The 26,823-nt window shown below is 41.8% G+C and overlaps 2 protein-coding genes and 1 long non-coding RNA gene across 3 annotated transcripts in view; 1 reads left to right on the top strand and 2 right to left on the bottom strand.

Moving 5' to 3' along the window:
• LOC137212305 (uncharacterized) overlaps positions 1 to 26,823 on the top strand; it is a 181,940-nt gene that overhangs the window by 67,103 nt on the left and 88,014 nt on the right. The window lies entirely within an intron of this gene.
• LOC137212301 (myosin-1-like) lies at positions 1,686 to 16,460 on the bottom strand. The gene is given in 29 exon segments (XM_067715541.1): positions 1,686 to 1,957; positions 2,753 to 2,848; positions 2,949 to 3,053; positions 3,138 to 3,308; positions 3,399 to 3,524; positions 3,853 to 4,056; positions 4,144 to 4,452; positions 4,826 to 4,904; positions 4,906 to 4,948; positions 5,039 to 5,204; positions 5,487 to 5,670; positions 6,391 to 6,497; positions 6,499 to 6,594; positions 6,754 to 6,872; positions 8,673 to 8,799; positions 9,410 to 9,799; positions 9,886 to 9,976; positions 10,222 to 10,321; positions 10,324 to 10,363; positions 10,446 to 10,622; positions 10,715 to 10,957; positions 13,097 to 13,352; positions 13,448 to 13,584; positions 13,673 to 13,796; positions 14,095 to 14,212; positions 14,293 to 14,380; positions 15,447 to 15,517; positions 15,612 to 15,918; positions 16,014 to 16,460. Coding segments are annotated over 29 exon segments (4,659 nt in total). The 5' UTR covers positions 16,446 to 16,460; the 3' UTR covers positions 1,686 to 1,804.
• On the bottom strand, positions 16,522 to 21,266 carry LOC137212510 (myosin-4-like). The gene is given in 9 exon segments (XM_067716001.1): positions 16,522 to 16,661; positions 16,865 to 17,003; positions 17,157 to 17,259; positions 18,301 to 18,401; positions 18,488 to 18,602; positions 19,375 to 19,402; positions 20,299 to 20,452; positions 20,566 to 20,709; positions 20,809 to 21,266. Coding segments are annotated over 9 exon segments (1,128 nt in total). The 5' UTR covers positions 21,013 to 21,266.

The following is a 26,823-nucleotide window of genomic DNA, read 5'->3' as shown; positions in this document are numbered from 1 at the left end:
ATATAAGGAAATAGGTCTATGAATCACTTAATCTGTGAGGAAGATGAAGAAGAATATTAACTAGCATAGTTGTGACTCCAAATCCTTGCTGCTTTAATCAGGGACACCAGAGTAATTGACCCCTAGATAATGAAATCCACTCTCAACTCTCTACATAAGCAATTATTTAAATAGTTAGGAGACAGAATAATAAAGCAGTTGCTCATTGCTTTTGAGGTCAATAGGTTAACTCTGCAGAGTTTAATTAAAATTTGATAATAAATGCTTACTCTAGGCAGGATATTTCATTAGTCTTCATCGTGGCCTAGGTAAAATATTCCTTATAATTATTTTCTACCCCTTTTAAATTCTCTTCTCATGAAGCAGGCTTCTTACTGCTAATTAGGATTCTCACACCGGGGAAAGAGATTCCCCAAAAGCAGCCTCCTCATTAGCAAGGGGTATCCACCACTGTAAAAGAATAAATTGGTATTCAGCTATGTTATTTTTAAAATGTCTACACAGCGAAGCCAAATTGTACGCTTTAAACAAGTATCACTGCTCCCCATCCCCCACTTTGGCAACAGCTATGATAAAATTTCAGTCACATTCTTTTTGATATTAAGAAATTATTTGTCTGGTTCCTGCTTAAAATATGTATGGTACTGAGAAAATTCAGGTTCCTTGGTAAGCAGAATTGTATGTAGAAATTAGGTCAACAGGAAGATTTATCTAAAAAGTTCTGTCCTTTTTGTTGGAGAGGTATGTGGTTCAGAGGAAAAAAATTTCCCCCCAGACAGAAATAAAAATCTATAACCACAAAGTAACTGGGAATGCTGTCAAACTGTCTAACCTCCCCAGTGCTCTCCTGGGCCTTTCTTTATACCAGTGTTGGAACCCTGCTTTCATTCTGCGTTCTTGTTCATTTCTGTCACTGTCATCTCTGGTGTATCTCATTTAAAAAGCCTCCATAGTATTTCTAGGGTCTGGTCTTTCCTATCCTCCTTCATCCTCCACGCTACTGCCAGAATTGCGTCACCTCTCCTCCTTGTGAAATTTGACCGGTTAGATACGTGTCCTAATTCCTTAGCCCTGCATGTGAGGCTGAACCCCTCATAGTCAGGTCTCAGCTTCTATCTCTGGCCTTCTCGGATGCCCTTTGTTCATGGAGCCTCTGCTTCAACTACTCTGAAATCTCATGCTTGTTTTCTCTTCTTAGAATGGCCATCTCCTTTTCTCTTTCACATGATAACTATTTACTCATCTTTTAGGAGCTAATTCCATCTCCCTTGAGAAACCTTTCTGGATTCCCCAGGTTCACATCTCACGCTATGTTATTACCACACTTTGTTTTCATGCTTCTCTCAGAGTACGCAAATTGTACCAGCATCTGTTTGAATTGCTGTCACTTGCTGGCTTGAGCTCTTCAAAAGCAGGGATGGTTGTCATATCCTTGGTACCAATTTCTGTACAGACACGTTCTTGACACTCAATAAAATTGGTTGAATGGAATTGAGTATCCCATTAACTACCTTTGCATCCTCTTAGACCACTTCATTTCATTTGCCTTCTATTAAAGTTGGTTCCCTGACCACATTCGTTTTTTGTCATTGCCTCTGACTGCACACAGTAGGAGCATAACAAATGTTGAATAAATGAATTAGTTCTAATAGCACTATTGAGCTTGTAATGAAGAGACACATGTATTTTTAGATTGCAAAATTCTCTGCAGATTTATTTCCTTGACATTACAATGACATATGACAGTGACAAAGAACTTCACATTTTGTGCATTTCTTTGGTCACCTTTCAGCATTTGAATGAATTACTCTTCACTTATGACTTTTGTGTGAACCTCCCGGCTCTTCACCCGCCGCTTGTTGACCTGCGACTCGGCAGTGTCAGCCCTTTCCTCGGCCTCTTCCAGCTCGTGCTGGATCTCGTGGAATTTGGCAAGGTTGACATTGGCTTGTTCCTCCTGAGAAAAGAAATGCATTTGAGAGAACAAGAAAATTTGACATTTTCTGATTCTTACTGCCTTTGTTACTAAGAGCAGCTATAGAATTTGCTTCATGAGTGAGAAAGCAAAAGGTTCTGTTCTTTGATGATGTACCTATTTGGGGTAGGGCATCCCACATATTCACCTCTGTGTTGGTGGGCTTACAACCCCCTGTTCACTCTCTCTCACTTGACTCTCTTCCTGACAAACTTAAGATGCTACAGTGACAACAGGGATATCAAAGTAGCAGGAATTTGAGTCAGCCTTGTTTCTGTGGAACAAACTTTAAAAAGTAGGCACTGTGGTAGTATTGGGTGTGGAGAACCTTAAGGAAGGTTTTAGAATTAACAGGATGAGAAGGATAACTGCAGCCAAATGGAAAAGAAATGTTCTGAGGTCGATTCATCATGTACTTAAATAAGGCTTAGATTCAGAGTGCTCATTTGCACAGCCCCTATGGGTGCTGGGAATTGCTGGGAGTAGAGTGTTCTAGTTAGGGAGGGAGGTGGGTTGTAACCAAGATGCATCTCTACACTGCTTTGTCTGGAAAACTGCTAGAGGTCTCAGAAGAAATGAACCCGAATCTCTAAGGATCCAATAATTAGTGGTACGATTTTTTTCATTCTAAATAAATACTCATTTTCAAACCTAATTTTGTGTTCCCAATTTAGTCTTCTTTGCCTTAATGAAAGCCTCTTAAATTCTATGAGCTTTAGTCTCCACAAATCCTGGCCCTGTTCCTGAACCTTTCTCTCTCACTGGGGAGGTACTTACAGCCTCTTCAGCTTGTCTCTTATAAGCTTTAACTTTGGTTTGTAATTTGTTCACCAAGTCCTGTAGCCTGAGGACATTCTTGCGGTCCTCCTCAGTCTGGAATGAAAGAGGTAGCAAATAGTGTCATTGTTTGAAAACAACTCATTTTTATTTTCTTGAAAGCAGTAGGCTTGAATTATATGGAAAGGCTGATCACCTAGTAAGTAAGTTCCTTCACTCTTCTGTCATGTTTCCAAAGACCCTTGACAGCCTCAACGTTGCGCTTCTGTTCATTTTCAACCTCATTTTCAAGCTCCCTCACCTGGAAGAGGACAAAGGTGTTTAGCCACTTGGCTGTAACTAGCAGCATGAACAGGCTGGGAATTGAACAGGCTGGGAGACCCACCCTGGCCTCCAGCTTCTGGATCTGCTTCTTCCCGCCCTTCAGGGCCAGCTGCTCAGCCTCGTCCAGGTGGTGCTGCAGGTCCTTCACCGTCTGCTCCAGGTTCTTCTTCATCCGCTCCAGGTGGGCGCTGGTGTCCTGCTCCTTCTTCAGCTCCTCGGCCATCATGACCGCCTAATTAGCAGTAAAATAAAACCAGTAGAGAGAGCTGAGACAGCCCATCAAGATTCTAACTTGACCACCCCCATGTGGCCCTCTGCTCACGTCAGTGATGGCCTTCTTGGCCTTCTCTTCTGCATTGCGAGCTTCTTGGATAATGTCCTCCATCTCTCCCTGGATTTGGGAGATGTCTGTCTCCAGCTTCTTTTTCGTGTTGATCAGGCTGGTGTTCTGGTTAAAATATCAAATTTAGAAATACTGAGTACATGAGAGCAAAATTACAATGTCCAATGTTCTAATGAACCCACAAACTAATTAATTAAGGTAACTAATTAGTATCCCTTCTTGTTCCATAAATTATCTGAGTTGACAATATACTTTTACAAGACAGTCAACTCTGAATGTCACAGTTCATATAAACAAAAATATTGTTAATCCAAAGATATTTTAAACTTTAACCTCCATAAAACATTATGAATACATTTTTAGATAGTACTAAGATTTGAGCAAGAATTTCATTTCCAGTCCACTGTATTTTTTACTTTTATGTTATACTCACCTGGGTGTGCAGGAGCTGGACGCGCTCGCTGGCATCCAGGAGCTCCTGCTCCGCCATCTTCCTGCTCCTCTCCGTCTGCTCCAGGGTGGCCCGCAGCTCCTCGATCTCGGCCTGCAGCAGGTTGGCTCTGCGCTCCACGATCGCCAGCTGCTCCTTCAGGTCCTCTTGGCCCCAGAGAGCATCATCCAGGTGGAGCTGGGTATCCTGTGGAATGAACGATCATTGAGACACCTTGTTCTCAGGGCTGCAGTCACCCCAACTGCCCTGGGACCATCTCCTGAGCCCATTTACCTTGAGGATGGCTTGGGTGTTCCTGTAGTTCTTCAGGGCCTCAGCAGCCGTGCGGTTGGCGTGGTTCAGCTGGATTTCCATTTCATTGAGGTCTCCCTCCATCTTCTTCTTGAGCCTGATGGCATCATTTCTGCTCCGGATCTCAGCATCCAGCGTGCTCTGCATGGACTCCACGACTCTAATGTGGTTCCTCTTCAGCTGGTCAATTTCCTCATCCTTTTCAGCAATTTTCCTGTCAACTTCAGACTTGACTTGGTTCAACTCCAGCTGGATGTGCAGGATCTTTCCCTCCTCATGTTCAAGAGATGCCTTAATGACAGCAAGGGGTGACATTAGCAGGGAATGGAAGTGCATGGTATTCTAGAGATAGGAATTAGTTCCTACCTTTGTGCTACTATAATGCATCTTTTTTCCATTGTTACAGAAATTTCTGCCATGTGGTGTTGTTGGTTTTGTATAATTCTGTCTCCCTAGCTAGCTAATGCCCATGGGGGCAGGGCCCTTAACTTATTCATCTTTGCTTTCTCGGTGTCTAGCGTACCGATGTCCAGTTATGTTAGTTGTATGCATGGTCAGTTTTCCATCCTCATATTTATTACCCAGAGTAAAAATTATTTTTCTTTTCTCTTGATTCTTGCAGGTATTAGATCTTAATTCCTCTCAAAATGGTTTTAGAGTCTACCTCTGCCTCTTCTAAAGCAGCCTGAATTTCAGACTTTTCTTGTTCCACTTTTTTCTTTATTTTCTCCAGTTCATTTATGTTTCCCTCCTTCTGCAATCTGCTCAGTGAGGTCAGAAATCTCCTCTGTTCATGAAAAAAAAAATTAAAAATTCATTCAGTGAGGGAAAACATTCTTTCAAATCTTTTGTTGAAGAAAAGGTAAAGTGTCCTCACGTTGCAAATTCTTGTTTTCCCACTTCAAGGTTTCACGTTGGTCTAAGGATTCCTCATAAGCATTCTTAACCTTGAACAGCTCTGTGCTGAGGGTGCAGGACTCCTTCTGGGAAGCTTCAAGTTCAGCATTAGTTTCTTCATACTTCTGTTTCCATTCTGATAGGACCTGAGGGGCAAGGAATGGTCAAGAAATTGAGTGGAGAAAGTTTGGTGGGATGAAAACCATTTATTCTGGCAACTTTCAAACAGAGTTGAGATGATCGGGGACTGAAAAATAATTATGAATGAGAAGAGTAGAAAGCACAGGAGTCCCCACTCCTCCCCACCTACTCGTGGAGCTGGAGCTGCTGAGAACAGCCCTCGGATGGTGTGAATAGGCACATGGAAGGTGGGAGGCTCTCCTTAATCACATGTTGAATGCTGAGACAGAAACTGGTGCAGAAATTACCTTATCGAAGTTCCTTTGCTTTTTGTTCAGGGCTGCACAGGCGGCGTTTGTCCTTTCCACATCAGTCATGAGGTCCTTGACCTCATTCTGGAGCCGCTGCTTGGTCTTCTCAAGGGAAGCGCATTTGGCGTTCACAGCTTCTACGTGTTCCTCGGCATCTTTCAGACGCTGGGCCAGCTTATTCCTAAAAAGTGAAATAAGGACAGTAGAAGTGAATGGTCACTCAGAAACTCTTCTAAGGCATCCACCAAAACATTATAATTCCTATCTGGCTCTACATTATTCACAGAATAAATGACTAGATCTCTCCTGAAACTTTCTCTTGAATGAGAAGGTCCCTTCCTTAAACTTTCTGTTGAATAAGATTCTCCCTCTTAAGTTCAGTGTTGAACCTTTGATTGCATTGAATATTTAGACCTTTAACAACAATATGTGTTATTTCTTAGTGTCTACTTTTTAGTCTTTAACACTGTATTCTTTTTTCCTCTACAGATAACCATGTTTTTACATCTCAAAAGGAGGAGCTGTGCTTTAAAGTCTGATTATTTTTCTCTTACATATCTGTCACCCTGGACCGATTTTTCCATTAATGGCTAAGACGGAGGAGCAGCACGGGAGAGTATAATTGACTCATTCTATCTACACCTGTATGGATAGGATGATGTCAGAAGTTCCCCTTTTAAAAAATAATCATTCAGCTTCCTCTTGCACTATGTCCTTTTTCCTTCTACCCTCTAACTTAACTTCTTTCCCTAGACAACCTAGAGTATTTGTTTTTCTTGCTTAGGTTTATGTCATGCATGATTTTTCGTAGGTTTTTATTTGGGGAGCAATGGACATTTGCCCATGTGGTATTTAATATCAGGTGCACTTTGATTGTTAACAGAGCTATTTTCATTCATACTTAGCCTCCTCCAGCTCCTCTGTGCGCTGGATGGCGTCCGTCTTGTATTTGGTCCTCCACTGGGCCACCTCACTGTTGGCCTTGGACATTGACCTCTGCAGCTTGCAGCTCAGCCTTGGCTTCCTGCTCTTCCTCATACTGTTCCCGCAGCAGGTCACAGTCGTGGCGGGAGGACTGCAGGGCGTGGGCCAGGGCGCTCTTGGCCTGAGAACATAGAGATTGGTGACTTAATTTTATATCTTTAAGGTGATGTTTAGTCCCTAAGCTCCTGTAGGCCACCAGAAGAAAATCTGTAGAAGTAAGCAGAAAACAATCTCAAAAGCAAGGATAATGACAGAAACAACAGCTGTAAGTAGGGCTAACCTTTCTCTCCTCTTCAAGCTGCCTTTTCAGTTCTTCTGTCTGTTGTGTGAATGCTTGTTTGCCCCTCGAGAGCTGAGAAACTAATGAGTCCTTTTCATCTAGCTGTCATGAGTATTCACCTATAAAGATCTAGAACCAGAAAACTCAACCTTACTTTGGAAGTTAAAGCTCTAAATTACAAACTGGAGCGGGGAAAGGGAACTGGGTCTGAAACGTGATGGAGAGTGTGGCTTTTAGCAAACCACCAATTTCCACTTCAACCCTGGTGAGGACATCTATGTGAAAATGAGAAGTAGGGAAGACTGAGGCAGATTACACGCTTCTGAACAACACAAAAGATTTGGGGAGCTATTTCAAATTATTTGATCACAATAGAAACTGGTGAAGAAATACGTGAAAAAAAATGTAAATCAAACCAACAAAAACCATTCCAGTGTTTTTTGTGTAAGGCAACAGTGTTGTACTAGTTTACCTTTCACTGAAACTTGATTGAAACAGAATTTATTCTTTGGAAAATAGGAGACTTTGAGCAGTCCCCTCTGAAATGATGTTTGAAGGAAAATCCTGGAAGAATTTTTATATTAAGAAACAATCAAGTGTCTTTCCACCCCAAGAATGAGTTGGTTTGTGGATAACTAATTAGTTCTTAAACTAAGTGGCATTTAAATTTGTCTCCCATTCTTTAAGCACCATAATTCAGAAAATACACTATATAGTTGACCCTCGAACAATCGGGGTTAGGGGTTTCGACCCTCTGCGTGGTTGCAAATCTGCTTATAACTTTACAGTCAGCCCTCTTTTTTCACATCCATGGATTCAACCAACTGTGGATCATCTAGTACTGTGGTATGTTTTTATAGGAAAAAAATCACGTATAAGTGGACCCACACTGTTCAAACCTATGTTGTTCAAGGGTCAACTGTATTATGTTAAAAAGAGAGAAAACACTTTCAGCACCATTTTTGAACTGGTTACCTGTAAGCCTTATCTCTTTAACATTTAATAAGAATCACAGCTTTCATTTTTTTTTTTCATACCACTAAATTACTAGGAGTAAACATGTAATGAGGAAAAGGAACTACAGGGAGCATTCTGATTATTTGCGAATACAGTTTTTCCTTTTCATAAAGTGTACTTATCAACTGTATAACAATAATAAAAGCCTTACTTGAGCTTTGTTCTAGAAAGAACAATATTTGAATGAATATGAAAGAGTAAAGTGGTTCTCCAACAATTTGATCTACCTATTACGTTAATGGTCCAAATGACCCACAAAACAATTTCCATCTTGTTACCTCTCACTTGGGGAGAAGAACTTTAGTAGAAAGTTGGACAAGTTGATAGGGGGAGGAGTAAATGCAGAGACCCTCCAATTTGGATAATCAAAACTCTGTGTACCTCACTTGAATGCTCCTGGCTGGATTGTGGTCCTGCATATTTCCCTACTTAACTGTGGTGCTACCGGCAATTGGCAAGACTTCAGGGAAAAGACTGGAGTAAGCGTTCTTGGACAGGTCATTTCACCACTACCATAATCCGACATCTTTAAAATGGAGATAACATTACACAGACTAATGAGGGTAAAAAAGTAATTAACTTGTGGAAGCACTTTGAAAAGCAAAAGTAAATACTGTCAGGATACACTTTTTTATTAGATAACTTTTAGATTAGAGTGAAATCTGCTTTAAAGTGTTAAAAAATAAGAGAGCCTGGGTCTCTATTTAAAAGAAAACAAACCCAAAACCAAAAAGACAGAAAGGAAGAAAGTAGTCCATGCTGGTGGTCAATAAGGTGTTCATATGAGCGGCTCCTCCCAGGGAAGTCATAGGTGAGCTCAAATAACTCAGTGTAGAGTTTTTCAGCAACTGGATAGCCAAGATAAATTTATCATTCAAGGTCAACACTGGTAGATGGCCCACCTGATTCCGTCTGCAGGTGCGCTCTCTGAGCCGTCAGGTCACTGAGCAGCCGCTGCTGCTCTTCCTCCTTCGTCTTAAGTTCACTCACTTGGTCTTCTAGAGCGCGGCACATCTTTTCAAGGTTTCCCTGCATTCAAAAAGTGGTAAATGGCATCTTAAGCAAGTATTTGGACCATAGAAATTTGCAATAATCTAAGCATTCCATAGGAGCTGCAGTACTCACTTATTTTGAGAATAAACTACCTTTACAAAACAACAACAACAACAACAACTGAGGCCTTAGTTTGTGATGGAAAGAGTAACAAGACACATAGTCTAAACGTACTGCCACGAAATTGCTTTGTGAAACTAAGCCTTTACTCAGTTGGCTTATCTGTGATATGAGAATAGTGATACTTGATGACTCAGCTCATGAAATTTCTTTGAGAAGCAGGTTATGTATTTGTGCTTAAGGGAAAAACAAAAAGCCTAGTCAAGGTGAGGTGTTTCAAAAATTTCAAAATACATCATTGAATTGTATTTTTTATTGGAAAGAACTTGAGTTTTCAGGATGCATATTCTTTGGGGACAGCTCTTCTCCTGTAAAGAGGGAGCACTTGGCCCCATGACATGGGAGTTGCCCTTCCTGCGACCAGCCTCCTGCCATAATCTCCTTCTGCCAGTTACTAGTGATTCTTGAAAGGCTCACTCACACCTGTCCTACAGAAATCTCTACAAGACTTAAATCATGATTGTACCTTGGCTTTGGAGACAGTCTCCACGTTGCTAGCAAGGTCATCAATCTCCATCTTCAGCTCACTCTTCTCCTTCTCCAGCTTCTGCTTGACCCTCTGCAGGTTGTCAATCTGCTCCCCCAGCTCGGCCACACTGTCCGCGTGCTTCTTCCTCAGCGTGGCCGCCGTGGCCTCGTGCTGCAGGGTGGCCTCCTCCAGGTCCTGGCACAGCTTCAGGAACTCGGCCTCCCGCTTCTTGTTGAGCTCTATCTGGGTGGATGTGACGCCGCCCGCCTCCTCTAGCCGCTCGCTGATCTCCTCCAGCTCCCGGGAGAGGTCCCAGCGCTGCTTCTCAGCTTTGGCGTGGGAGGCCCGCTCTGCCTCTATCTCCTCCTCCAGCTCCTCGATGCGTGTCTGGCAGTGGGGAAAAGCTCAACGTCAGCTCCTTTGTGTTAGTATTTTGTCATGTTGAATGAAACTGATGGAAATCATGGACTTACCTGTAACTCCTTGATCTTCTTCTGCAGTTGAATGCCAGGTGTTTGTTCATCTTCAATCTTGCTTTGCAGGCTGCTCATTTCAAACTCTTTCCTGTTAGGAGAGCAACACATTAGCTCATACTCTGTCCTCTTGCCAGTCTTCTTCTCTATGTGTAACTGAACGTTTTTGTACTGCTGGTGTTGAGGAAGTGCTAAGTGCATGTTTTACAAGTCAGTACTATACCATTTTCATTAAATACAAAAGTTAAAGATGTCATTATTTGTTTTTTTCTGTGTGCTGCGAAGTAATATTTTTGAGATCCAGACAATGAGCAGGTTACAATTGAACTCTCTCACTTTCGGAGTTTTTCATCAAGTTGCTGCTTATCATTTTCTATATCCATTGTGGATTCTTGGGCCAATTTTAGGTCACCCTCCAGCTTCCTCTTGGCTCTAAGTCCATTCGCAGTTTCTTTTCTTGCTCCAAAGACCCTTCAAGCTAAATACAAATAATGTTGCGTCAAAAGGATTGCTTAGCTTCCTTTCAAAGAAAATAAGTTCCTTGCTAATCCTAGACTTACGTCATCCACTTGCTGCTCTAGCTTGGCTTTAGCTTTGTTCAGGGTGTTCACTTTGTCCTCTTCTGCCTGCAGGTCATCCAGGGTCTGCTGGTGGGCCTCCTGGAGGGCCTTCTTCTCCTTGGTCAGCTTAGCTATGACTTCGTCCAGGCCTGTCATCTCTTCTGTGAGGTTTTTCATCTAGAAAGGTTAAGGAAGAGATTATCTCTGCTCTAAAGCAGCTTAGTTAGATGGCAGAGTCTCTATATGCTGTATACAAATATATTTCATACCTTGTTCTCTGTGGCATGTTTCTCCTTCTCAACCTTGGCCAGTGTCAGCTCAAGGTCATCTGTGTCTTTCTTCAGTTCCGAACATTCGTCCTCCAGTTTCCTGTTCTTGGCCGTCAGCTCAGAATTGATCTCTTCCTCATCTTCAGCTCTCTTAGTCACCTCCTTGATCTTTGCCTCGAGCTGGATTTTGGTTTTGATCAGCTGGTCACATCTGTCTTCTGCATCAGCCAAGCTAGCTGTTTCCTGAGAAGGGACAGTAGACACTTTTAGATCTTGTTCTGTGGACATTTTCAGATTTTATTAAGATTTTGAAACCAAACAAGTAAATGGTGCTTTAAAGCTTTTGGTTAATTTTTATTAGCTTTCCATCATTTAGGAAATATTTATTGGGCACTCCACTTACGGCACTGGAGATTTTTAAAAAAGGAATTTGTCATAATTCCTGATGAATTTATAATAAAATTATACTTATTAATGATGGGGTTCAGGATACACTATCCCAAAGTATGGTACCTTGGCGTAATGAATATCTTAAGCTAAAGGAGTTTGAGAAAAGAGCAGAAATAGGAAGCCCACCCTGACCCATTCCCCTCAGCCTTCTTCCCTGAAACAGGTCATAAAACTTCCATGTGGAAGGTCCCCTCCCTGTACTGGGAGGAAAGAAGACATTCTTATCACAAGAGGTGGGGAATTTAGGACTGAGAAGGCTGTATAAACAAACCTTGTTAAACTAACCCTTATCTTCCTAGTTATTTCTTCATCACTTACTACCCCAGTCCAGACCCCTTTGTCTTGTCAGTTCTTCACATATTTATCATTTCTTTGTCTAAAGGGTATAAAAGCTCCATGCTCTGGCCACTTCTTTAGGTCTTTATTCTCTTGGAAGGCTCCCATGTACACATAAAAATTAAATAAAATTTGTTTGTTTTTCTCCTGTCATTCTTTGTCAGTTTAAGTTTCAGACGCAGCCAAGGAACCCTAAGAGGGTCAAGGAAATTCTTTTACTCCCCTGCATGATAACCTGTGTTTAATGTGTTGGTATATAACTTCAGTTAGTTTTATTTATTTAATATTATTTTCCAGAACAGTTTAGTATATGGAAAGCAAAGGAAATGGTTGGATATTTAGCAGAAAAGTGAATTAAAGGGAAGATACATGCTGCAGTGACAGAATGGGTGGAATTAATGGGAGCATGCGGAAGAACTAAGGGGAACGGAACATTTTCGAAGGTGGTGCTAGAGAAGTAGCAAGCGTGTTTCTTAGGAGAAGAAATAGGAGTTGGAATATAAACCCTCTGAGGGCAGGGACTATGTCTCTTGCTCAAGGTTGTATCCCTAATGCTTGGAACTTCATGAAATATTTATTAAATGGGTAGTTGATAGAATAATGTTGAAAAGAAGTCATATTATTCTGAGAAGAGCATACTTAGATCAGTTATACTGATTATACTTGGATCATACTATACTGAGAGAAATTAACTTCCATACAATTATCTCTTGATTCTTAATGGTGTGATGAACCCCTCCTCAATTTGGAAAACCATTGTCTCCTAAACCACAAGGAAAGTCACAGTGCCAGCCTAGGTAGTTATAATTCATTTTTCTTTAATTTTTCTAGTTATGTGTCTAAAACCTGTGCGCCCACTGGAACCAGTGCAGATTCCCTTCTAAATTCAGAGAACTAGAGAGTAGCTTTTAATGTTTCTGTTGTTGATTTCAGTGGTGGCAGCTGAAATTTTCTTGGCATTTGGGTCACAGAAATGGGTTAGATAGTGGTGTTGATCAAATAGTTCTTCTCAAGCCTTTGGATATTTCTTGGGACATCAAAACAAGAACACCAGTACTATTTCTCATGCTTTGCCTAATTGACACTATTTATAGAAAGTATTGCCATTATCTTTGCGATGATCTTATTCTTTCAGGTCCTAGAGACTTTCTAAAGATATAGTTGAGAGGGAAATTGCCAGGGGACCATAGATTTTAAAATTCAGAATATGGGTTTTGAGTTGATACATTCTCATCATAAAGTCTCCTCGCTCTTCACTGTCAACATTGTTCTTTCTTCACTGCTCTTATTTGCATTTTTCAGCGGAGAGAATCTTAGGGAACAAAGATCACTTTCTTTACTGCCCATATTTTGGTAGGAGAAACAACAGGGGGAAAGGAAAAATGCTTTTATTTTTCCCTTCTCAACAGAAAGGAATCCTACCACAGAGCTTTTTAGTAATATTGTATATGAAATTTTATGGAACATTCAGAGGAGTTGTGAATTAAGAAAGATTGATAATCAGTCCCTTAATAAGGTGGAATTTAGACTCTCTCCTAGCAACTGCTGAATTGAAATTTTAGCATCAGATTGCAAGCAAAGGCTTCTGATACTCACAAATTGAACCTGGAGCTGCAGGTCATTTTTCTCTTGCATCAGAGTTACTATTTTCTCTTCAAGTTCTTTCCATTTTGCCTCTGACTTAGCTACCTCTTCTTTGGTCTTCTCAAATCCTTCGTTCATGGTGGCCGTCTCCTTCCCTGTCTCTGCACTCTTGAGGAGGGGCTTGATTTTGAAATATACCTTCATCCAGGACCAGTCTTTCACATTCATGAAAACACGAATATTGTACTGGATATAGAAGATGGACCCTCTGTGATAGGAACAGAAATGTTCAAAGTCAGGTATAACAGGAAACAGAATTAAAAGGCCTAGGCTGATGGGGTTTAGTAACATTTCCTATTTTACCTCCCCTCCACCATCTTCTGGTACTCCACTCTTGCCAAGAACCCTCTGCACCTGGCCTGGGTTCGAGTAATCAGATGGGCCAGCTTGTCATCTCGCATCTCCTCTAGGAGCCCCAGAAGGCCAGCTTTGAAGAAGACCTATGCGTGGGCAGAGTTGCAGATCAGAAACTTTACATAAACTCCAAAGCGACAGGCATAGGGTCTGGTGGGCCTTAGAGACTATTACCTTGGTGTGACCAGATTTATACTGGGTGTGGTCAATGTCGATGGACCCAAGGAGCTTCTCAGAAGCCTTCTTGCTGTCAATGAATTGTCCTTCGGGAATTGCACTTGCATTTAATATCTTGTGTCTGTTTAAGCCAAACAAATAAATGATAGAGCTGTTGTCACCAACAAGAAATCTTCCTGCCTTATTATAGAAACAACTTAACTGTTGGGTAGTCTAACACAGATAAACAAGCGATCGTATCTATCTCTTTATCTAGTCTTTGTATATTCAAAGGGTGTCAAACTTTTGGTATATCAATACGGAGTCTGTTAAATTTGTTGCTCTTCAATTTTAATAGAAGTTATAAAGGATAGGATTATTTCATTGAAAAATGAAATAACAAGAACCTTGTAAAATAATTCACAGTGAGAAAGTCTGACCTGTGTTTGAAGTCTGCATACAGGATTCTGCTTGGGAACCCCTTCCTGCAGATGAGGATGCCCTCCAGCACACCGTTACACCTCAGCTGGTTCAGGACAAGCTCATGATCCATGGCCCCTAAAGGGAGATACATTTTCCATATAATAGTCTGATGAGAAATTACACTAGAGCTTGTCTGGATATCAGAAGTATCTTACCAGGGGTTTTGGTTTCACTGGGAACGATGTACTGTGCAAAGTGGGGGTGAGTGCTTCTCAGGCTGGTCATCAGCTTACTCAAATTCTCCTGTGGAACCATGTGAATATTTGGTTTAAAATACACTATTTTTGTACATTCATATTTATAGACATAATTATCATGGTCCATGATACTGTTTTAATTTCAATGATTAGTATCCAGATTGAATTTGCAGAGGGTTATCTCTGGAAATATCTCTATTTTCCCTATCTTTGTGCATTATAAACTCGCTGTTGAAGTGGTTATTCATTCCTGTTGAATTTCCTAGCATATGTTATAAAGTTACGGCATTTTAACATATGGAAATACTCTACCCATAATCTTTTGCCTAGATAATATGGTCCGATTTACAAAAAACTCAAAATCTTCTTCCAGCTCTCCCATTTCTTTCTTTACCCAACTTTCAATTGTATCTGCTTCTCTAGCACATGCTTATTCCTTATAATTACGTAGCTGTGTCTTCCTGCTGGTTTCGTAGAAAGGGGCCTTTTAATGCCTTGTTCTGCGAATTGGCAGAAAACGGATAGCCATCTTGCCAATGTGAGAGGTTTTCCACCCTATGGAAATCCTGATTTTTCAGAATAACTAGAACTTCAGTTATTACAGATAGGATTGTCAAAAGTAAGTAAATTTTCCTTAAAAAGCTATTTCTTGTCACACCTGATTTCTTATTTTCTTCTTTAGATCAGCCTCCAAATCCTACCACTATTTTTCTATCCTCACCTTTCACAATCTACTCATTTCAGTTTTACGCCAGTATACACCTAAGCACCTACCCCATTTGGATGCTCCCAAAGAAAATCTCATGTTTTGCTTAATCTTCTCCCAGAAGCAGCTTTTAAGTGTCAAATGACCTTATTTCCCAGCCCCAATATTGAATTTTACCGTCTCATACTGACTCTGACCTGGCACCTGTGTCTCCTATATACTGAGCTCTCTCTTCCAAGCTACCCCACACCTTCCTGTGAGAGTCAATGCTACCACTACCTGCTGACCTGTCTCCTGGAGCCATATTTAGTTCTAGAATCCTTGCAAGATTATTTACCCTTCCCCACATAGTAAAGTAAAATTTAACTTCCTGAAGCTAAGTAGAGAGAGAAAGTGAAGTTTGTACCCTGAAGACAACTGACACGGTCTGGCAAGAAGAACCCTTCTTCTTGCCGCCTTTCTTTGTACCGCCACCCTCTAAGGGGAAGAGAAATCACAAGCACTCATAGTACAGGCTTTCTCTGCCTCAGTTTTATACATGAAGTAAAAGATTAATTCTGTTGATAATTACCTGCTTCAGATGTTTCCTCAGAGAAAAGGAAAGCCAGAATCTTCACTGTGGAATTCTGGTACAGCCCGACCACCATCTCGTTCAGGGGGTCCTTGTTCTTCTCCAGCCAGCCGGCAATGTTGTAGTCCACAGTGCTGACGTAGCGCACCAGGGAGAAGTGGGCCTCAGCCCTGCCTTTAACCACCTTGGGCTTCTGGAACTAGACAGACTTTCCAAGATGCTGGTCATACAGCTTGTTCTTGAAGGAGGTGTCTGTGGCCTTGGGGAACATGCACTCCTCTTCCAGGCTGGAGAAGATGCCCATCGGCTGGACCAAGGCAGAGTGCATACAGGGCGGGTATGAGCTGCAGTGTCAAGCAGCAGGTCGGCGAGGGGCGGCTGCTGAGTGCACACAGCAGGTACCTTCTCGATGAGCTCAATGCAGGCGGCCAGGTCCATCCGGAAGTCGATGAACTCCCACTCGATGCCCTCCTTCTTGTACTCCTCCTGCTCCAGCACGAACATGTGGTGGTTGAAGAACTGCTGCAGCTTCTCATTGGTGAAGTTGATGCACAGCTGCTTCAGGCTGTTAAACTGGGTATTTCGAATACCAAAGAGTTGGAGTGAGTTTGGAAAATCCAGTGGAGACTCAGCAAAGCAGACACAAAGCAGAAGGGTGCTTTGAGGCTTGTCATTGGTGCAAACAACTCGCGTCAAAGATCTCAAAGCCAGTGATGTCCAAGACCCCAGTGAAGTACTGCCTGGGTTGCTTGGTGTCCAGCTGCTGGTTGATGCGGGTGACCATCCACAGGAACATCTTCTCTTAGACGGCTTTGGCCAGAGCGCCCACTGCATTGTACACGTTCATAGACAGAGTAATGATCGTTGCTGTTATTAAAGACGTGTCCTGAAGGCCTGGGAAGTGTGAGATTCACAGAGGTTGTGCCATTACCTGCTGCACAGTCTGGCCTTTGGTGACATACTCATTGCTGACCTTGACCCTGGGGTAGCAGAGGGCTTGGAGCAGGTCAGCAGAGTTCAGACCCTGGAGAGAGGCAGCCTTGTCAGCAACTGCAGAGACACAATTCAGACATCCAGCATGACCCACTATGACCCCACCGTTCCTAGAGGCAGAGTAAGGAATGAATCATTCCTGTGTGGGGTTATATTTGTATGTGGCCATCATATGCTCAGGTGCAAAGGAGCCATGAGTTTGGAGTGGGCTTATTTGCCTCTATTCTCTTATTTAACCCAGATGGAGGTTCATTTGGTACCTTCGGTGCCATCTGGCTCTGCTTGCTCCTCAGGCTGCTTTTGCTTAAATTTCAAGTTCCCATAATTCATTACTGCCCCCGTGAGATTGTAGATGGACACTTTTTCATCAGAAGAGAAGCCCAGGATGTCAGTGGCACTCTACCAGGAGAGATGAGAGGGCAGAATTAGGGCAAAAGACACTAACTTATTTAGAAGAACTTATACTGTGTCCTTATTCACACCTACAGCAGGTTGTCGTTGTCATTTCCATACACAATGACTTATTTTTAAAAAACTTCATGTGTAACTGACATCTGTGGCCATCAGCTCTTCTCGGTCATCAGTGTTAGGGACTGTGACCTCCCCTTGACTGATGAAGGCATAGTCATACGGGTGGTGGTGATCAGGAGCATTTCTGGGTACATAGAATTCAGGGTGTATGGTTTACGTTAGAAGGTGTGCTAATAAAAACATTGGCTTCTAACTTAATAAATTTAAGCTGCTTTGTACCAATTAGTTCTGGCTTCTTGTTAGACATGATCTGATAAAAAATATGGTAGCCTCTTTCTGCCTTTAGCTGGAAAGTGACTCTAGACTTCTCCAGAAGATCTGCAGTGGAAAGTAGACATTGGATTAGCGGGAAGAATTATAAAGTTCCTGGAATGATTTTGGAACTTGGGGTCATAAGCTCAATCTCACTGGCCCCATAAGATTTCAGCTGAATGGTCCCGTGGGATATCACATATTACGTCTCTACCACTGTGGTTGCTCTTGCCACCTCTAGAAGGAAACTGAAGTTGCCTGGCTCAAGACATATTCATTTCTCATACAGAAGATTCTTGACATTTCAAATATAATTGATTCTTGATAACCTGTTCCTCCTCAGGGTCTCTTCTCGCTTTATAACAGGGGTTACTAAGAGCAACATTTATCAAGGCTCACACTAGGAAGAAATCACATACACTAAACCCAAGTTATATACCCCCAGTCTTAGTTTTTTCTTAGAAAAATTTGAAATTTCTTCTGAGGCTGGCATCCTTCAGATAAGCCCAGCAACTCCTGGCAGTTTCTAGAGCACCGTTGGCTCCTGACTGAAGTGGATGAAGCACACTGTGGGCTCTGGTTAAGACTGGCATTACCCACAGGCATGTTTGGCAGTGACTGGTGTTTCACAGGCTCCAGGCTCAGCAGGAGCTGTAAGATGTTCCTCCCAACCATCATTTGTCATTCTTGGATTCTGTTTAGGAGGTCCTGTTACTCACATGTTTCAATATCAGCAGAAGCCAGTCTCCCCATGGAACCGAAGTGGATCCTGATGAATTTACCCTTGCAAGTGAAAAAGATGATGTTATATACAAGACTGTTAGCACACGAGTAAAAAGAGATTGAGTTAATAACTCAGAGAGCCTTCTCTGGCATTTGAGAGGACACCTGAGAAAACCCTTCGGTGACCCACAGACTTACAAAGCGAGAGGAGTTGTCATTCCTCACGGTCTTGGCATTGCCAAAGGCCTCCAGCAGGGGGTTGGCACTGATGATTTGATTTTCCAGAGTCCCCTGCAAAGGCAAGAGCAGTCCTCACATGTGGGGCTCGGGAGTTTCTTACTTGACAGCTTGGATTCTGACGTGGCAATCAGACCCACCTGCATTTTGCCACTAGTACCTTCATCCTTCCTCTTCTTCCCAGTGACTGCAATTGTTGCAAAGTACTGGATGACACACTTCATGTTCACAGTCTTCCCAGCCCTGGATTCTCCGCTGTCAAGCAGTGATCAAATATGTGTGAGAAATTAAGCTCTGTGACAAAGGAAACTACTTCCTCCATTAGCATTTACTCTTATGTGCCTGTCTTTATATGTCTTTGTCAGAGTCCCCTAGATCTTTCTCTTCAGGCCACATTTAGCCCATATTATTTCTGTTGCTTTGCACTGATAAGCATCTGAGACAGTCGATCATTAACCATGTAGCACTTATTTCTTGAGTGCTTAAAATGTGTCAGGCTCTCTTCTAGGTGCTGAGGCCGGGCTTCAGGGGTCCAAGAAGCAGCTCCTCAAGCACTATGTAGTAAATGAAACAATTAGTAAAAAACTCTCTGAAGCAATGCATGTGTTCTTCAGCTTCCTTAGACTAAAGATATTCCCAAGTTAGGTCTTTGAAGGAATAGACATTCCTCAAGTAGGCCTTGAAAATGAACCACTGGTAACGTTCGCAAACTGCCCAAACTTCAGAAGGTGTGTGTGCTCACGGTCCGGTACTGGGTTCTGGCCATGTGTGGACATGGTGTTTTATATCTCCTAATCCCTGGCAAGCTCTGGAACTTTTAAGAATGGGCTAGCAAATGATGTAATTTGCGACATTGTTATTTTATATTTGGATACAATCCGAGCCCTATAATAAGTGATAGCAATATTTAGTTCCAGGCTGATTATGCCATTGCTTTACTATGGGGCATGAACTAATTTCTTCTTTTGGATTGTGATTTTCCCAGTGAAAATAAAATAGGAATAGGTCTCAGAATAATAATACATATGTGATTAAGGTAGACTGATTCTCTCGATCTAGAAGAAAGACAGTGGACAGTCAGCATATCTACTAGTTACACAAACAAAACTTTCTATAGGGAAACACTGAGGGCATTGAGTGTAAGTGTCACACTCAGTGGGGTTTTTCCATATATTATTGTAAAGTTACATGTGGTGGTGTTATTATGTCTCTTAAGTTGGGGAAGAGAAACATTAAAATGTGTAGTGTTTTAAACTCCTTATACCCCACAGGAAGTGTGTCCTTCTGGTTTAAAAGAAAGAGCAATCCTTTCCATAGACACATTCCCTAGTTGTCATCTATAGGTTCCAGTGGCCTGCTCTTTGCTAATGAATGCATATAACTGAAGAATGCACAATATTCTAAGGATTTGGACTGTATTTCATAGTTCAAAATAGTGTTAATCAGGCCAAGATTGAGATTAAGTTTCTAAATGGATCAATTACACACACACACACACACACACACACACACACACACACACACACACGCCCCCCCTCTGTCTCAAGGTCCCAGACTGCAGCCCTAATTCTGATCAGCTTCCCAAAAGCATGCTATTGGGTCAAAGAAAGATCAGGTAAGAGAGGGTGCCTCAATCAGAATAAAGTCCTTTTAAGGGGGGACAGTGACAACTTCCTTTTGAATGAAGTAGTCCCCGAATACCATTTTCATTCAGAGAGAGGCTATTATCTCTGAAATGGGTTCTGATGACTTTAAAGACAATACTTCTTAAAGTATCTAATTGAAAATCAACAAGAAACATAGGTACTAAAATGATTGAGCTGTGCTTTAGTCACCTCTTGTGTGCACCTAAGGGGCTGGATTTGAGTATTCCTAAAGGTCTTTTTAACTTTTCCATGTTGTGATTATAGGTGGTGAAATAATTTGTATGAAAAACAGTCAGGCCACTCACCAGTCAGCATGAACTGATAGGCGTTGTTAGAGGTGGAGAAGAGGTGGGGCGGGGCCTCCTGTTTTTTGCCTCGGTAGGCAGCCACCACCTCTGGGTTGTACACCAGCAGCCACTTGTAGGGGTTGACGGTGATACAGAAGAGGCCTCAGTAGGTCTGCACCGTAAAGGAAAAAAAGGAATATAATTATTTCATGGGGACCTTCATAACATACTATTTTTCAGAATATTAACCACCTGCATGAGCAGAGGCCATGAGAACAAACTCACGTAGATCATCCAGGCTGCGTAACGCTCTTTGAGGTTGTACAGCACTGCTGGCTCATGCAGGTGCGTCATCATGACCATGTCCTCGATCTTGTCAAATTTGGGAGGGTTCATGGGGAAAACTTGGTCGTCTTTCACAGTTACTGTCTGTCAAGTCAAGTAAGAGAGGCCAGGTCGACAAAGGAGTGTCAGCTCCCCTAACTGGCAGCGGGGCCCAGTCTAATCCCCTCCAGTTGTTTTGCTCACAGCTCCAGCTTCGGTCTTGGCTGTCACCTTCCCTCCTTCTCTACTTTGCACGGTTGCTTTCACAAAGGACTCCTTAGGGTCTACCACGAAGATTGAGGACTTGGCATCAAAAGGCCTATTCTGGGCCTCCATGCGCTCCTTTTCAGGCATTCGGAGGTAAGGAACAGCCTCCCCCAAAATGGCCATCTCAGCGTCAGAACTCATGGCTGTGGGTTATTGATGGCAGCCAAATCAGAGACACTGCCTGGCAGAGGAAGTAAAGATATTATAGAAAATCAGCAACTGGGTCATTCGATTCACGTTAAAAAAACCACGACATTATTCCTTGACAAGTTGAGCACTAGCATCTTTTTGGGTATGGTCAACTCCCTGGCTTGGCTGGAGGTGAAATGTCAGTCTCCGTGTTCTGTGCCAGTGGTGATAGATACTTATTCTTGCATTTGGAAAGAGACAGTTGTTTCTGGCTCATCTACTGTATGATATTGTAGCTCCTTTCTCTGTTTCGTTTGCATATTAATCTTAAGAAGCCTCCTATCATCAGCTTATACAGAACGCCATGCTAAGATGACTGCAGGATTTCTCCAGCTCTTTCACTTGTAGTTCTTATCTTCCAGTGGGATTATAAGCACCTTGCAGACAGGGAGTGTTTTCCTTCTACGGCACCCTTCACACCTCTTAGAACACATGTTGGGTGTGGGGAAGGACCAAAGTTGGCTTTATAAATTAAAACATCAATAGAAATACGTTGCTAAAGTTATAGGAACTATTTAGTACCTGGTGAAAACCTTTTCATTATAGATTTGGGATTTACAAGGACTACCTAATAAAGGAAAGCAGAAATGTGAGGAGCCTTGTTTTGCATTGTTTAGTTAAAAATATCCTATTCTACATCAACTTCTCTTGTTCCTGTGTCATAAGTTTGACAAACTCAGTTTCTTCACCTGTCTTTAGTATTTCTCAAAGGCATTATAAAATGTTATTACCTATGTTTTCTTGCTTTATTACTAGTATTCTCATAAAAATTTCAGAAAACTTTTTCTTTTCAAGATCTGTCTCCTGCCACTTTAACATTCATCAATCCTGTGCATAATGGTCATATATAACCTATTTTATAATAAAGATCTTTTTTTAACATCTCTATTGGAGTATAATTGCTTTACAATGGTGTGTTAGTTTCTGCTGTATAACAAAATCAATCAGCTATACATATACATATATCCCCGTATCCCCTCCCTCTTGCATCTCCCTCCCACCCTCCCTATCCCACCCCTCTAGGTGGTCACAAAGCACCGAGCTGATCTCCCTGTGCTATGCGGCTGCTTCCCACCAGCTATCTATTTTACCTTTGGTAGTGTATATATGTCCATGCCACTCTCTCACTTCGTCCCAGCTTCCCCTTCCCCCTCCCCGTGTCCTCAAGTCCATTCTCTACATCTGCATCTTTATTCCTGTCCTGCCCCTAGGTTCTTCAGAAACATTGTATTTTTGTTTTTTTACATTCCATATATGTGTGTTAGCATATGGTATTTGTTTTCCCCTTTCTGACTTACTTCACTCTGTATGACAAACTCTAGGTCCATCCACCTCACTACAAATAACTCAATTTCGTTTCTTTTTATGGCTGAGTAATATTCCATTGTATATATGTACCACATCTTCTATATCCATTCATCTGTTGATGGACACTTAGGTTGCTTCCATGTCCTGGCTATTGTAAATAGTGCTGCAATGAACATCGTGGTACATGACTCTTTTTGAATTATGGTTTTCTTAGGGTATATGCTCAGTAGTGGGATTGCTGGGTCATATGGTAGTTCTATTTTTAGTTTTTTAAGGAACCTACATACTGTTTAAAAAGATATCTTTTCCAGGAAAACTCAAAAGCACTTGGTTATCTTCTCAACATTTTTCTATTCAAACTACAGTGATTTGGATAGCATAATTAAAATCCTTTATCTTGCTAAAAAGGCTCACATTTTTCATATTATATATTTTAAAATGTCCATTTTACAGAGTGTGAAACAATATGCAGTTTTCAGCCACTTTTCCAAGGGAAGGATTCAATCCATTCTATTAATCCATTTAGACAGCATCTCAAGGTTTTTTATATTATATACAGCGGTGAGTAAAAGCTGTGTATAGGAAATTTATTGATTTGGCCAAAAAGTTTGTTCAGGCTTTTCCATTAAGATGTTACGGGGGCTTCCCTGGTGGCGCTGTGGTTGAGAATCTGTCTGCCAGTGCAGGGGACACGGGTTCGAGCCCTGGTCTGGGAAGATCCTACATGCCGCAGAGCAACTGAGCCCGTGAGCCACAACTACTGAGCCTGTGCGTCTGGAGCCTGTGCTCCACAACAAGAGAGGCTGCGATAGTGAGAGGCCCGCACACCGCGATGAAGAGTGGCCCCTGCTTGCTGCAACTAGAGAAAGTCCTCGCACAGAAACAAAGACCCAACACAGCCAAAAATAAATAAATTAAAAAAAGATGTTACGGAAAAAACCCGAACGAACTTTTTGACCAACCCATACATTTTCTCTGTAAATGAACAGTAACACTGTGAAATGTTGTATTGCATGTTGTAATTCAATTATTTAAAATACAGTCTGCAATGCTGGAAATGGAAAAAATTGTATCTAAAAACTCCTAAAGATTCTGAGAAAGCATTTCATTTATTTCAAAAGATATAAATTAATGAGAACCAGTTTCTAAAGTCTCCCTCAGAGTTTTTCAAGGGAAGCATGAACAGCCCTGAAATTGAAATGCTTTTATTTTATATCCTCCACCCCTGCCCCCGCCCCCGACCACTCTCCAAGCCACTGCAGATTTCTTGCTCCCTGCGAGGAATGAGAAAAATCAGTATCTTACCTTAGAGGTGCAACCTTGAAGTGGGTCAGAACTGTAAGAAAAAGAGCAAATTTCTTCTCATTAAATGCTAACAATTCCCAATAATAGCATGAAGGATTCTGAATTAAGCAGGAAATGACTGGGAACAGCAAAACGTCTAATTAAAATTGCCACGTAGTAAGTTGGTAATTCCCTGGAAGGGCTGCCATGGGCAGTGCGGGCCAGGATGTGTGGCATGCGTGCAGGCAGCCAGGCATCCCTGTTGGCCCTTCAGACAGAGCCCTGTCCTCACACACACTTACCTTGAAGCTTTATGAGGAAAGACAAATCATACTCATTCCAAGTGTACTTTTATAGGGTCAGATATGGAAAACACGTAGCTTCCTCCCCTTTCTTAAATCATATTTGGCAAAACCTGTTTTTGGCGATGAAGGTCTCCCAAGTATAATTCCCCTCATATTAAAGATGTTTGGATATAAATAGAAATATTTCTTCTCACATTGGGTTGAGTGTATAAATCAATCTACTATAAATAATTTGAGTTGTTGGCAACCTGGAAGTGACTGCCTTTGGAATAATGTAAGGTGTTGTTTCAAAACCAGCTGTGATCTGTATTCCCTGAACTTCGCTGCCTGCTGCTCTTGTGTTTTGCTGAATTGCCCACGTGTAGTCTTTTCAACTGCCCACACAACTGCAGATATTATACTAGGGAGGAAAGTTTCTGCTCTTTACCAGAGAGTCAGAAAAAGATTGTTAATTTCTTCCAAGAAACCATGATTTTTCCCCCCATTCATTGTACTTTTTCAAGGATGCTTGGAAATTTAATTTTAAAACTTGCTTCATGAAGAGCAGCTAAAGATAGACAGCTTCTTTGTTTCCTTCAGTCAGTCGCCTCTGATTCATTGTCAGATCATTCCAGGGCTTCGCCAAGCTGGGTGGTCCTGCTTCTTGCACTTTTGTTTTTTAAATGTAAGTTGCTTGTGAAATCTCTTTTCCTCTGTGAAACTCAACATAGGAACAAACTAGAAAACAGGGTATTTCTCTGTCTAATTATGCAGCATCTGTGACTTCTCCATCAGTTATCCATGGTATATATTTCACATTTTGCTTGTAAACAATACCTGCACGTTATTTTCTATTCTGATGTTTAATTTAAAAAAATATTTGTTTTATTGTCTCTGTGGTCTTGCATCTCTTATGTCAGCATTGTCTATCTGGGACTGAGACAAAATTTGCTTAATATACCCTGTATTACAACCATTCATGTATTATTGTACTTATATTTCAGTTGATTTAATGGAAAGAGGCTGCCTTCTGAAAGCAGATATCTGGAGACACTGTTTGTAATGGTCACAGGATTTTATTGCTGTAAGGGACTATCTAATCCATATTTCTCATTTCACTAATAAAGTAACTGAGATTCAAAGAACAGAAGAGAGTTCACAAATCACACAGCAGTGTAGACCTTGGTTGCCTGATTTGCAGTGCAGTGTGCTTGCTGGTAACACTCTTCTACCTCAGTAGGTTAAAGCTATCAGGAAGGGTCTTCCAGGAAACATGCGTCTGAGAGGGGCTTTCCTAGCCAACTCTTAACCTGCTTTGTGACCACAGGTACATCATTTTATTTTCTTAGACACTTTCTTTATCAGGCATCTGCAAAATGTCACAGTGTTCTCAGAAAGAGAGAACATTTTAATAATGCTCTCACTAGGATTTGATGGGAATTTTAAGACAGCCTTTTGACTGCTCTGGATAGATTCTCCAATAAGTAGAGAATAGATGTTGGTTTTGGTTATTACTGCCAAGTTCTGAGGCACTTAAGCATTTACGGGTGACATGGGAACACAGTGAAGGGGGCCAGTGCAGCGAGGAGCAATTCTAGTCCCTTCCTAAGGCCAATGTGAATCCAAATTATCTGTGAACCTACTTCCACACATCTAATTAAGTCGTTCTCTTGTAGGGCCATTTAAACCAACATGCTCTTGCTTTCTATTCAGAAGGGAAGTCACCATTCAGTTTTTCCTTTACGCTGTCCAGGAAGGCTATACTTTTGGCTATGCATCGCCACTAAATCCAGCTTAAAAAATCTTGATTCTCAGGCTTCCCTGGTGGCGCAGTGGTTAAGAATCCGCCTGCCAATGCAGGGGACACGGGTTCGGGCCCTGGTCCAGGAAGATCCCACATGCCGCAGAGCAACTCAGCCCGTGCACCACAACTGCTGAGACTGCACTCTAGAGCCTGTGAGCCACAACTACTGAGCCCATGTGCCACAGCTACTGAAGCCCACACGCCTAGAGCCTGTGCTTTGCAACAAGAGAAGCCACCACGATGAGAAGCCCATGCACTGCAACGAAGAGTAGCCCCCACTCGCTACAAGTAGAGAAAGCCTGCGTGCAGCAACGAAGACCCAACGCAGCCAAAAATAAATAAATAAAATAAAATTTTATTAAAAAAGAAATCTTGATTCTCTCAGGAAGCTCCTCTGAGTAACTCAGGTTGCTACCATAGCTAGGTTTTGCACCAAATTCATATCATACGTATCATTATGTGGGTTTAATATACATTTGAATAATTTATGTGGGGATCATATTTTATCGATACTTTTTTTTTTTTTTTTTTTGCGGTATGTGGGCCTCTCACTGTTGTGGCCTCTCCCGTTGCGGAGCACAGGCTCCGGACGCACAGGCTCAGCGGCCATGGCTCACGGGCCCAGCAGCTCCTCGGCACGTGGGATCTTCCCGGACCGGGGCACGAACCTGTGTCCCCTGCATCGGCAGGCGGACTCTCAGCCACTGCGCCACCAGGGAAGCCCTATCGATACTTTTATTCATTTATTTTGGCTCTTTACCTGATTACAGGGGGCCATGAAGTCTGAAAACATACTTGCCTATTGATAATAATATATAGAATAATAGTTCCTTTGTCTCCAGACTTTATAGCCACTTTGTAGCTTTCATATGGAGAAAGGTCACATCTCACTGTTTCATGTGGTACCTATTATCCAGTGCATATACTATGAATATATTGTATATATTACATGTATTAATGATGAAAATCTTCCTGTGCTAATAATACTACATTGAATTTGTATTAGTTATTAAGCAACGAGAATTAATGATATAGTTCAGGAGGCATCCCCTGTGTGAAAATGTAACTAGTGCCATCCTTTGT

The sequence above is a fragment of the Pseudorca crassidens genome, chromosome 19 (genome assembly GCF_039906515.1).
Source record: "Pseudorca crassidens isolate mPseCra1 chromosome 19, mPseCra1.hap1, whole genome shotgun sequence".
In the NCBI taxonomy this organism is placed as follows: domain Eukaryota; kingdom Metazoa; phylum Chordata; class Mammalia; order Artiodactyla; family Delphinidae; genus Pseudorca; species Pseudorca crassidens.
The sequence above is the reverse complement of the archived record's forward strand: the minus strand, read 5'-3'. Positions and strand labels throughout refer to the sequence as shown.